Source organism: Elephas maximus, chromosome 2 (genome assembly GCF_024166365.1).
Source record: "Elephas maximus indicus isolate mEleMax1 chromosome 2, mEleMax1 primary haplotype, whole genome shotgun sequence".
NCBI classification, from domain to species: Eukaryota; Metazoa; Chordata; class Mammalia; order Proboscidea; family Elephantidae; genus Elephas; species Elephas maximus.
The window spans coordinates 150,611,078-150,624,697 of record NC_064820.1 but is presented as its reverse complement, the minus strand read 5'-3'; the positions used below and the strand labels follow the sequence as shown (position 1 = coordinate 150,624,697).

Below are 13,620 nucleotides of genomic sequence, written 5' to 3'. Positions count from 1 at the left end.
AAACATTGAACCTTAGGTTAAACACCTTTGTGGATGACTTGTAGGTTTTTTTTATCTTTTCTTTTTACGGATTAAGGAGGTTCTTTGAAAACTTTTATCTGTTTGCTGAAGTTACTTGTGCGGTTTTTCCTCCATAGGTGTTTGAAGCTGTGATTTCGTGGATAAATTATGAGAAAGAAACCCGTTTGGAACACATGGCAAAGCTGATGGAACATGTTCGTCTCCCTCTCTTACCTAGGGATTACCTAGTCCAGGTGAGTGCTGTGTGAAGAACCAAGGACTTCCCTGTTCATTCAGGGCTCTAGGAATAGCAGTGGGCAGCCTGGCTGTATGGAGCGGTTGAGGAGTTTTATGAATACTTTGGTATGTGTTGAGGGTAAGTCTGGGTTGTCTAAGCTTCAGACCCTGTTCTACTACTTATTAGCTATGAGTTCTTATTTAACTTTTAACTTTTTCAAGCTTCAGTTTTTTCTTCCATAAAATGGGTATTATAATAGAGCCCACTAGGGTTGTTGTAGGGACCAAAGGAGGTAAGTGTGCAAGTCAAGTGTTTAGCATACAGCCTGGTGTGTCAAATGTTCAACAAAAGTTATCTGCTATTATTGTAGAGTGCCAGAGCAAGAAGGACCATTTGCATAATGGTTCTATGTTCCCTTTTTGCCTTAGATGTAGGCCAGTTGGAGCCCAAGTCAGGAGGATAAAAACCAGGTCCTCACAGGTGCCTGGAATACATGCAGCTTCTACTTCTTCTGAGAACCCACTGACCAAAGGAAAGAAAAATCAAGAATTATGGGGTGTTCGTATGGTGCCACATGTTTTCTCACTTAATCTGCATAACAGCACTGTGAGGCAAAGATTATAACCCATTTTAACAAATTTGGGCCTTGAGGCTTTTGGAGGTACGGAGCTACTAAGAGGCAAGGCCTGGACTCAAATCCAAGTCTGGATCTACAGCAAACACTCCCACTAAGCTGGCTGCCACCTTTTATACTCTGCCCTGTTTACCATTACATGACTGACTTTGTGCAGTAAATGGTGTTAGATACTCTTTCAGGGAAGCAGAGGATAAATGCTGGTATATGAACAAAAGAAAACACTGAGGCAGTAGGCCAGCCCTCAGCTGTCCTCAGGGAGTCTCTGGAAGGACTGGAAGGTGTGATGCAAGGATAAGAGAGCAGGCTCTGTCACTTCCCATCCGTATCACATTGGGCAAATACTTAACCTCTCCAAACCTCAGTTTTCTCACCTGATAGAAAGAGCGCCTGTGTGAGGATAAAATGAGATAATCCATGCAAAACCTGTAACAGAGTTCAGTGCGTCTTAGCTGATATTACAACTATTTTGTGATGGCTGCTAGTATTGGTAATAGTGGGAGACATAGTAACCTCACCAGCACTTTTAAAGTCTTTAGCTCATGACACTGTTGACCACAGGCCTAAGGGGTCAGTGAAATGTTCTCTGAATGTCTAGTCCTCTTCTGAGGTGCTGAAGAGATACACTTTTAAGTCTTGATACCTGCCCTGCAGTTTACACTTTGGATGACACCACTGCCATCTGGTGGCAGCATATCCTTCCTGCAGAAAAGGTTCTTTAAACCTTGGATCTGAAGCTGCCTGAGCTCAGTGTCGGTCAAACCTTGCTGTGCTTTGAGGGAAACCTTATACTATCCAGAGGTGGAGGTGGGTGTCTGGTCTCTAGCTCAGTCTCACTTCCACAGTGAGGGAGGCTGGCCTGTAGGTCCTGGGTTTCAGAAAAATTCAAGGGACCTTAGAGACCCCTCTAGTTACAACCTCCATCAGGTGTCCACAACCGAAACTTAACAAAGACATCAGAAATTGTTCCTGGGTTATTATGGCAAAGTAAGATTTAGACCTGGACAAGGGGGTTCAAGGCAATGGGCATGAGAACTGTTGCACGAGATCCTTTTTTTTAATAAAAGGGCTTTTTAAAAAACCAGGCCCCTCAGGGAGAACACTTCTAGGAGTAGGTGTTTCATTAATACTCATTTGACCTTCAAACTTGCAATTAGTATAACCCGCTGGGGATGACTGATGGCAGTGGAGGACGGAGAAGGGAAGCTCTTGGGCAGACCTGCACCAACACTGCCCTGACTTTGGGGGAAGCTGTTAATTCAAGCTGAATGGGTTATTTTGGAAAAGTAGCAGCTCATACATTTCTCTTTCCTCCCAAGATCCTCTCCCACCCTTTTTATTTTTTAACTGATTCTAAAAGTTTGTGATTTGGCTCAGCCTGACTCAGTTCCCCTGTGGGAGAGACAAAAAAAACCTCCAAAGGAAATAAAGTGTCCCTGGAGCTCATATCTGGAGAAGGAGGTGCACAAAGGTGACAGAAGCCCTATCTTGCCCATCCTTCTTGCCCTGCCAACTCTAGCACTGCCCAGCAGGCCAAGGGCCCTGGCTGCATTTTCACTCCTGGTGACAGGTGAGGACCCAGGAGCACCAGACAAGACCATCGTCTTGCTAATGAAATATTTAGCCTCACACTTCCTGAGCACCTACCTAGGTCCTGCTCTGGAATGCAAAGGTGAAGAAGACATAGTCCCACCTTAAATGGGTCCAAGATGAGGTCAATAGGTGGGACTTCTGGGCAGGACATTCTGTTTGCTCTGATGTTACCACTCTGTTAAGAGAGCCTCACTGGCCAGTTTTCTGCCCTGAGTCTTTCACTGCAACAAAACAGACACGTATCCTTTCTTTAACTGCTTTATTTTACCTAATGCCTCCAGAGGTTGGCTTATGGTTCTCCATGTCTCTCTTCCTCCTTCCCCTCTCCTTTCTCCCCTCCCCATCTATTCTCTTCTCTCTCTCCCCTCCTATCTTTTCTTCTCTCTCACCCTCTCCCTCTCTCAAGTGTCTGACCCTGTTGCCTCAACATTATAATACATTCAAACCAGGAGGAATATGGGAAGAGGCATTCAGGACAACTAATTACCTTTAATTTTGCATAATCTCATTTAAGCCTCAAACCAATGTTGTTAAGTAACAAAATCATTGAGGTTGTGGATACTTTTAATGTGCCCATCTTGCAGATAAGGAAACAGGATCGGCAGAGTTTAGTAGTAGGGCTGGGATTTGAATCTCTTGTGTGTTTGATGCCAGAGCTTGATTGTTTACTCCATTGTGCTCTTGAAATGCAGGAAGTGAGCATGAGTAATTCTGTGGACCTTTCTCTTGGGTTTGAGATGATGTGGTGTGGGAACGAATAAGTGTTGGAGTGCAGGGATAACTCAGTCCAGGGAGAGAGCTTGGGAAATGTGGTTGAGTGCTGCTTCAGGAGATAACCTGTGGGTTATTATCTCCAGACAGTTGAAGAAGAAGCTTTGATAAAGAATAACAACACCTGTAAGGACTTCCTCATCGAGGCCATGAAATACCATCTGCTCCCTCTGGATCAGAGGCTCTTGATTAAGAACCCGAGGACCAAGCCCAGGACCCCAGTCAGCCTGCCCAAGGTAAGCCCCAGCCCAGTCACTGCCAAGAGCCAGGATTCTGTCCTGGGAGAGTGGATGGCTGCCTGCCTGCATCATGGTTGCATTTAGAACCTGGGAGATGGAGTCTGCTGGTTCTTCTTGAATCTGCTGGTACCTCTCTCTTCTGGGGTGTTCCTTTCCTACAAGTTTCAAGGTAACCTCCAGTGTCCTCAGGGAGGTTTGAGAGGAACTAAGAGCTCTTCCCTCTCCCTCGCTTATTTTTCACGCCATGATTTGGGCTGTGTCTCTATTGGAAGCTGAGAATGGCTGTATTGATCTTACTTAGTGGTAGCTACATCAATTCTTCTAGGCCATTCTTCGAATCATTCTGGTTCCTTCCCTCACCACAGAGCAATAAAGGACAATTAGGGCTGCCAGAGGAGAAAAGGGGCCTTGAGGAGTCAGACAGGTAATGAAAGAGGGGAAGGCAGTGGGGAAATGAGAACTTGTGAAGGTGCAGCTAGGGGAAGGGGGGGATGATCATAGGAGCGGACCCTACAATTGAGTGTATGCTGTGTACTGGCTGCCTCCATTCTTTGCAAAGTCCCCTTCCCTCTCTGGTCCTCAGGTCCCTTATCTGCAGAATGAAAGATGCTGCACTAAATGATCTCCAAAGTCCTTTCCAGCTTGGCATTCGAGTAGTCTTTCTAGGATCCTTATGTGCTGGTGTCTGGGGGAAGGTCCCAGCCAACGCAACGGGAAAGGTGGGAGGAGAGAATGAGTTGTGTTGGCTCATTGACTACACAGTAGGCAGCATCAGGGAATTATTTAGCACTTGTTTTGTCCTCCTCCTCTTTCCACCTGGCTGCCACACTCCTTGCCTGCTGCTCCCAGGAAAGTTTCACAAGGGTAGAGAAGCATGTGGTTGTCCAAGACCAGATACTGGAATTCTCTGAGGTGTGCAGTCCTTTTTTCCTACTCTGCTCCATGACCCTGGATCATTGAGAGTGTAGTGGTTGCAATGTGAATACAAAAATCCAAACCAAATTCGAACTGCCAACCTTTTGGTTAGCAGCCAAATGCTTAACCACTGTGCCACCAGGGCTCCTACAATGTGAATGGATGTTATAAGTTTTCCCAGATAACACAAGTAGTTAAGAGGTATGGCTACTAACCAAAAACGCTGGTAGTTCGAATCCACCAGCCTCACTTTGGAAACTCCATGGGGCAGTTTTACTCTGCCCTGTAGGGTCACTATGAGTCAGAGTCGACTTGACAGCGAGTATTATGTGCCAAGCACTGTGTGGATGGTATCACATACATATCTTATTTAATCTTCTCAACAATGCTGTCACGTTAGGACAGTTGTAATTCCAGTTCTACAAATGAGAAAATGGCAAGTTTAGAGAGGTTGAGTAACTTGCCCAAATCAACACAGCTCATGTGGTAGAACCTGTGTTTGAACTGAGACTTTTTTACCCTCCAAACTATTCTCTGAACGCATACTGTCCTGTGGCTGGCTTCACTTTTGTAAACCAGAAGTGTACACCTGTCTTTCTCGTGCTGCCTGGTGCTGATTACATGGTGTAGCTGCGTTAAGAAAGGGCCTTGGTCTGGTTGGCTAGTTGCCTTACCGCACGCTGATGCCTTTTGTTGAAATACTGCATTGAAACTTCTTTATATTTTTCAAAGTGAAAATAACTTAGCTTTATTGAAGCACAGAAATATGTACTTATTGTAGATTATTAGAAAGATACTGCAATTTTGAAATAAGAAAGTAAAATTCACCTGAAATCCCTCTACCCTGAGGCAATCACTTCTACCATTTTGGTGATTTTTCCTCCAGACATATCTGTGTGCACTTATTCAAACATAGATTAAAAAATATGCCTTTAGATAAATGGGATCTTGTTATACAGATGGAAATCTTTTCCCCCCACTCAACCATGTACTATAGACCAATTTCTATGTTATCAGTATAGATAGAAATCAGTATTTTAGTTGTGATGGGTATATGGTATTCAATTGTGTCTATGTACCATCATTTATTTAACAACGCTCTGTTGATGGGCTCTGCAGCAGTTTCAAAGTTTTTGATATTATAAACACTTGTGTGTCAAATATCCTTGTGTATACATCTTTGTATATTTGTACAATTACCTCCTTAGGATAAATTCTTATAAGTGGAAAAGGTATCTGCAGTTACCATTTTTAGAGAGTTCTGTATCTGCTTAAGAAGAGTATACCTTTTTACACTCCCTCAACTAAGGTGTGCCTGACCCAGGCCCTGGTATTTATGATTGCCTCATATGCATGTGAAAGCTGGACAATGAATGAAGAAGAACTGATGCATTCGAATTATGGTGTTGATGAAGAATATTGAATATACCATGGACTGCCTGAAGAATGAACAAATCTGTCTTGGAGGAAGTACAGTCAGAGTGCTTCTTAGAAGCGAGGATGGTGAGACTTGGTCTCAGGGAGTTTGGACATGTTATCAGGAGGGACCAGTCCCTGGAGAAGGACATCATGCTTGGTAAAGTAGAGGGCCAGCGGACCCTCAGCAAGATGGGTTGTTACAGTGGCAGCAATAATGGGCTCAAACGTAGCAACAATTGTGAGGATGGTGCAGAACTGGGTAGTGTTTCGTTCTGTTGTCCATGGGGTCAATATGAGTTGGAACCGACTCCACAGCACCTAACACATAACAGCAACTACTAGTGAAGCACCTGTTTTCTTCACACTTTTGTCAACAATCGGTATTAAACTTATAAATAGTTGCCAATTTGATAAGTTAAAAGATGGCATCTTGTTTTATTTTGCATTTCTTTATTTGAGTGAGTTTTATCTTGGTTTCATATAATTATTGGCATTTGTGTTTCTTTTTTGGAGAATTCTCTGTTCATACCCCTTGCCCATTTTTCTATTGGGCTGTACATTTCTTATTAATGGCTTTTAAGGGTTCTTTGTACATTAAAGAAGTTAGGCCTTTATTGTATGTATTTCAAGTATTTTTTCCTTAGTATGCAGTTTGCCTTTTAACTTGTTTATAACAATCATGAATTAAAAAAAATAAAATTTTTTTTTTTTAAAGTAGTCAGATTGATATGTCTCTTGCTTTATAGCTTGGGTTTTGCACTGTGCTTAGAAAGATTTTCCCTACATTGAGATTTTTTTTTTTTAAATTTTCTCCAAGTAGTTTTGTAATTTCTGTATTTTACATTTGCATCTTTGACACACTTAGACTTTATCTTGGTGTAAGGTGTAAGGGTAGGAATTCCACTTTATTTGTATTGCAAATGACGAGCCAGTTGCCCCAAAGCTTTTTTATTGAGTAATCCATCCCCTTCTCTCCCATTGATTTGAACGCCACCGTCATTATGATTCTAAGTTGCACTATTGTTTTACATGGAGGAGCCTTTACATACCTGGATTTTCAGGGGGCCTTCTCACTTGTCTCTGTGACTTTGACAGACGTGAGCCACGTCCCTCTTTGCCCTCAGGAAATTGTGATTCTAATCCTACAGGATGTCAGGTTAATGATGTCTTTGTCTCATGAATGTATTCTGGAGCTAAGGAAGTAGTGGTTCAGAACTGGCCCAGGTTCTTGGTAAGGAGACCATACCCAGTGACCCTTCTTTTCTAGATTCGACATCTAGCTCTTGCCACATCTAACCACAAAAACACAGCTTTAAAAATCAAAACCAAAAGCCTGAGCCTGGACTAAGCAAGCTGGGAGTCATTCCCAAGCTTCTGGGTATTGACTCTATAGTAATTGAGAAGAAGGCCAGCGCTTATTTCAGGAGACCAAGGCCAACCGCTTAGGATGTTTGGTTTCAGAGTGAGAAATGTTTATACTCCTGGGCACCTACTTTTCTGCAGGCAACTGGAACCATGGCTAAGTTCCTTAGAATCTGTTAAAGAAAGGAAAAAAAGTCATCTCTGTTCGTTGCCTCATTGTTCTCCTGTGTTTAATCCTTGAGTGATTTAAGGTTATATTGTTCAACCTGCTCCTCAAACTATACCTCTGTCATTATTGTTGGGGCATTTAAATTAATGAGCAATCCCCACTGAAGGTTTGAGGAATTGGCACGTGCTAAGGGAAATGACAATTAGAGTCGGAATCAACTTGACAGCACGGGTTTTGTTTTGTTTTTTTAAGGGAAATGAGCACCAGATTTTATCATTAAATCTTCACAATGATGTTGTTGTTGTTAGGTGTCTTCGAGTCACTTCCGACTCATAGTGACCCTATGTACAACAAAACGAAACACTGCTTGGTCCTGCGCCATCCTCACAATCATTGTTATGCTTGAGCCCATTGTTACAGCCACTGTGTCAATCCATCTCCTTGAGGGTCTTCCTCTTTTCCACTGACCCTCTACTTTACCAAGCATGATGTCCTTCTCCAGTGACTGAACATGTCATGTCCAAGGCCTGTGAGACAAATCTCACCATTCTTGCTTCTAAGGAGCATTCTGGCTGTACTTCTTCTGAGACAAATTTGTTCATTCCTCTGGCAGCGCATGGTATATTCAATATTGTTTACCAACACCATAACTCAGAGGCAATCAGTTCTTCCTTGGCCTTCCTTATTCATTGACCAGCTTTCACATGCGTATGAGGTGATTGAAAACACCATGGCTTGGGTCAAGCGCACCTTAGTCCTTAAAGTGACATCTTTGCTTTTTAAAACTTCAAAGAGATCTTTTTCAGCAGATTAACTCACAGTTAATAGCTAGGTATTATTTGTATCGCAACTCAGAGGTTCAGAGAAGTTAAGTAACTTGGCGAGTTACACAGCCAGTAAGTGCAGAGCTGGGGCTTGAACTGAGATCTGTCCCACTCCAAAATCCATGCTTCATCTTTTATATTCAGTTTCCTCCCAGGGAACAGGTTTTGGTGGCAGGTGAAATTTAATTTCAGATTTATTGAGGTATAAAAATTTACTTGTAGTAAAATTCACTTTCTAGGGATATAATTTGATGAGTTTTGATAAATGCATATAGCCGTGTAACTACCACCACAGTCAAAATACAGAATATTTCAATCACAAAAAAAATTTTCTTTGTGCCCCTTTGTAGTCAGTCGCCTTCTTCTGCCCCCAGCCACTGGCAACCACTGATCTGACTCCTGCCCCTATAGTTTTACATTTTCCAGAATGTCATATAAATAAACCCACTGCCGTCGAGTTGATTCCGACTCATATAAATAGAATCATACAATATATAGTCTTTTGAATTTGTCATCTTTCTCTTAGCACAATGTTTTTGAGATTTATCCATGTTGTTGCATGTATCAGGAATTCATTCCCTTTTATTGCTGAGTAGTATTCCATTTTTATGGATGTACCACAATTTATTTATTCACTAGTTGATGGACATTTAGATTATTTCCAGTTTTGGGCTATTACAAATAAAGTGGCTGTGAACATACAGATCTTTTTGTGTACATGTGTTTTAATTTCTCTCGTGTAAATACCTAGGAGTGGAATTGCCGAGTTGTATGATAAGTATGGAAACCCTGGTGGCGTAGTGGTTAAGTGCTACGGCTGCTAACCAAGGGTTGGCAGTTCAAATCCGCCAGGCGATCCTTGGAAACTCTGTGGGGCAGTTCTACTCTGTCCTGTAGGGTCGCTGTGAGTCGGAATTGACTCGATGGGACTGGGTTTGGTATGATAAGTATATGTTTAATTTTATAAGAAATTGCCAAACTCAGTTATTCCACAGTCTCAGCGGCACTTGGTATTGTCTATTTTGTTAAATTTTAGCCATTCTAGTAGGAATGTGGTATTATCTCACTGTAGTTTTAATTTGTATTTCTCTATTGACTAATGATGTTGAGCATCTTTTCATGTGATTATTTGCCATCCATCTTATTCTTTGATGAAATGTCTGTTCAAAGTTTTTGCCCATTTAACTCTTGTTGAGTTGTAAGACTTTTTCTTTTATGTATTCTGGATATGTCTTTGTATCAGAAATATATTTTGCAAATTTTCTCCCAATTTGTGTCTTGTCATTTCATTTTCTTAGCAGTGTCTTTTGGAAGAGCAGAAAATTGTAATTGTATTGAAGTTCAATTTATTGACTTTTTTTTCCTGCTATGATTTGTATGTTTTGTGTTCAAGCTAAAAAATCTTTCCCTAATCTAAGGTCACAAAAATTTTCTCCTGTACTTTCTTCTAGAAGTCTTAGAGTTTTAGGCTTTTATATTTAGGTCTGTGATCCATTCTAGTATGATTTTTTCTTAATGAGGTACATAAAGTGTCAAGGTTAATTTATTTTATATATGGGTATCCACTTGTTCCACATCATTTCTTGGGAAGATTATCCTTTCTCCACTGAATTACGGTGACATCTTTGTTGTAAATAATCGACTGTATATGTATGGGTCTATTTCTAGACCTTATTCTGTTCCATTTATCTATTTGTCTATCTTTACACCAATGCCATGTTGCCTTGATTACTAGCTTTATATTAAGTCTTCAAATCAGGTAGTGTGAGATCTCTGGTTTTGTTCTTCTTCAAAGTTGTTTTGAATATTCTAGGTTTTTCACATAAATTTTAAAGTCTGTGAATTTATATAAAAAATCCCATGGGGATTGTGGATTGTGTTAGATCTATAAATCATTTGGGCAGGGGAGAAATAGACTTTTTAATAGTACTAAAGCAGTATCGTTAATCTTAATAATACTGATCCATGAACACAGTATATCTCTCTATTTATTCAAGTCTTTAATATCTCTCAGCAGTCAAAAATTTTCAGTTTATGGGTCTTGAACATTTTCTGTTAGATTTGTCCCCAGATATGTCATAGTTTTTAATGCTATTGTAAATGATATTTTAAAAATTCTAATTTCCAATAGCTTATTGCAGTGGGTTTTATTTATTGCTTATATGTAGAAATACAGTTGGTAAGAATGGTTTTTTAATGAAGAAGGAAAGGTCAGGTGGTTGGAGGTTTTACTTGTTTCTGGAAAACAAAGACAGTGCCTTCAGGAGATTACTGAGTACCCAGGCTCACACTATGGGCAGGTATTTAGGGTTCTCTCACTTACCTGCTTACTTGTAGGTTTCATGATGCCAGGAGTCATTTATTGGTGTCCTCAGCACACAGACTCGATCGATCCTGGCACAGGGTGAGCAGTGGTAAAACTTTTCATGAATGAAAGAAACGTATATATATTATTGTGCTTTAAGTGAAAGTTTACAATTCAAGTCAGTTTCTCAAACAAAAACTTATATACACATTGTTATGTGACACTAGTTGCTCTCCCTGCAATGTGACAGCACATTCCTTCTCTCCACCCTGTATTTCCCATGTCCACTCAGCCAACTTCTGTCCCCCTCTGCCTTCTCATCTCACCTCTGTACAGGAGCTGCCCACTTAGTCTCATGTGTCTACTTAAGCTAAGAAGCATACTCCCCACCAGTATCATTTTATGTCTTATAGTCCAGTCTATGTCTAAAGAGTTGGCTTCAGGAATGGTTTTAGTTTTGGGCTAACAAACAGTCCGGGGGCCATGTCTTCTGGGGTCCCTCCAGGAAAGAGACTTATTTTTAAAGAAGAAATAACCTCATGGAGATTTAGTTCTATTTATATCACACCTAGTTTTTTTCCCCAATGCTTGCCAGCATTCACACGTGTTTTCACATGGATGTAGTAAGGATTTATGTCCCACTTCATATCCTCCTCTTATCCCTTGTATAGATCGACCCTACAACATTTGGTTCAGCCCTATAGTCCAATACTGAATGTTCCTGGGAGTTAGAAGGGTTATGAGGTACTTAGATTTTTTTTAAAAAAGCAGTAAACTATAAATGATCATTCATGCATTAATTCATTCATTCAACATACTTTCATAGAGAAGTCACTAATTGCCAGGCACTTGGCTATGTGCTTGGAGCCCTGGTGACACAGTGGTTAAGAGCTACAGCTGCTAACCAAAAGGCCGGCAGTTTGAATCCACCAGCCACTCCTTGGAAACCCTATGGGGTAATTCTACTCTGTCCTATAGGGTCGCTATGAGTTGGAATCGACTCGATGGAAGCAGATTTTTGTTTTTTTTTTTTTTTTTACAGTTCGGGCTATGTGCTGGGGGCATAAAGGCTCATGTGAACTGGTCCTTGCCCCAGGAGATTCTCAGACTACGGGGAGGGGAGACAGATGTAAAAAGACAATTGCAATGCAGCATGAAAGTGCCACAATGGGGTATGGGTAAGATGCTTTAGGAGGACTGAGAGGGGTGAGGAATGAGGGAAAGCTTTCTGCAGGAGCTGAAGCCTGAGTTGAGTATCCAAGGCCAAATGCAAATTGTTTGTGAGAATGAACATACAGAAACTGGTTTATATGACTACAGGAGAGAACTGGCTCATACCTCTGATGACCAGTTAATTTGTAGTTTGTTTCTTGTTTATTCTCTGGGTCATTGTCCTTATCATCAAAGCTGTTGACGATTATACAGTACTATTGTTATTAATTTAACAGTAAAGACAACCAATTACTGAGAAGCCTCCTTGTGTTTTAGGCTAAGCAATTTATATACATTATCCTATTTTGTCTTCATAACAACTCTGGAGGCTTTGATGTTACAGAAGACTGAGATTCAATGAGATTGAGTGATTTGCCCATGGCTTCACAGCTCGTAAGTGATAGCACTAGGACTTGAGTTTAGGTTTGGCAGACTGAAAGCCTATGCTTTTAACCACTACATAATACTAACCCCCACAATGATGATAAAAAAAAAAAAAAAAAAACCTGCCATCAAGTTGATTCTGACTCATAGCGACCCTATAGGATAGAGTAGAACTGCCCTGTAGGGTTTCCAAGGAGTAGCTGGTGAATTTGAACTGCTGATCTTTTAGTTAGCAACCTGAGCTCTTAACCACTGTGCCACCAGGGCTCCATGATAATAATAAACCGAAAAAAAAAAAACAAACCCAAACCCGTTGCCCTCAAGTTGATTCTGACTCATAGTGACCCTGTGGGACAGAGTGGAACTGCCCCGTAGGGTTTCCAAGGAGCACCTGGTGGATTCAAACAGCTGACCTTTTAGTTAGCAGCCCAACTTTTAACCGGTACACCACCAGGGCTCCATGATGATAATAGCAGATCCCAATTACTGAGGACTTACCATATGCCAAGCACTGGGCTGAGTAATTTACATTTATTATCTCATAGGATTTTCATAATTGTGATTACCCCATTTTACAGACTAGGAAATTGCTTCTTGGGTTATGTTACCTACTCATTATGTATTAGTTATCTATTGGTGTGTAACAAATTACCCTAAACTTGGTGGCTTAATATAGCAAACATTTATTACCTCACAGTTTCTGTGAGTTAGGAAACTAAGAGTGGCTTAGCTGGGTCAGTCCAGATTAGGGTATCTCACAAAATTGCAGCCATACTGTTGAGTGGGGCTGTAGGCATCTCAGGGCTTGTTTAGGGAGAGGATCGGATTCTAAACTCACTCCTGTGGTTGCTGGCAGGTCTCAGTTTCTTGCCATGTAGGAATCTCTTTAGGCTGCCTGTGTGTGCTCATGACAAGGTAGCTGGCTTTCTTCTCCCCATGGCTTCTTCATGACATGGCACCTGGCTTCTCCCACAGTGAATGATTCAAGAGCAAGAGAGTGAGAGAGCATATCCGAGACTGAAGCTGCAGTCTTTTTATAACCTAATCTCGGAAGTAATGCCTCATCATTTCTGCCATATTTTATTTGCTAGAAGCAAGTCACTAAGTCTAGCCCACACTCATGGGGAAGGGAATTAAGTCCCATGTCCTAAGTGGAGGAGTATCAAAAAATTGGTGAACATATCTTAAAACACAGCTAATAAATGGCTGAGCTGAGATTTGTGTCCAGGGTGACTGACTCCATCCAGAGTCTGTGTTCTTTATGCTATTGCTTCCAAATTTCATAAAAAATTTCAGGTGAGTACTATGTAGAAAGAAACCTGATTCTGGCACTTTGATGATTTTTAATTTTAAGATGTCACTCTGAGAAAGTAAGATAGGAATACATAAATGGTCAAATAAGTGGAGGAAGAAGAGAAATCAGGGAATAATTGAGGTAGTTGGAGAAGCAGCCAAAGGAATTCTAAAGGCAGGCTAGTTTTGGCTTTTGTGAATCCTGTTCAGATAGGCTACTGACAGAGCAAACTTTCAGAAACACACTGGTGGAGAGAGATTC

The 13,620-nt window shown here is 41.1% G+C and overlaps 1 protein-coding gene across 3 annotated transcripts in view; it reads left to right on the top strand.

Moving 5' to 3' along the window:
* KLHL3 (kelch like family member 3) overlaps nucleotides 1–13,620 on the top strand; it is a 135,929-nt gene that overhangs the window by 94,904 nt on the left and 27,405 nt on the right. For all 3 annotated transcript variants that reach the window (XM_049873707.1, XM_049873706.1, XM_049873708.1), the window contains 2 exons: nucleotides 138–254; nucleotides 3,323–3,472. In XM_049873707.1, coding sequence (XP_049729664.1) covers nucleotides 138–254; nucleotides 3,323–3,472 — 267 coding nt within the window. The remainder of the gene's footprint in view (nucleotides 1–137; nucleotides 255–3,322; nucleotides 3,473–13,620) is intronic.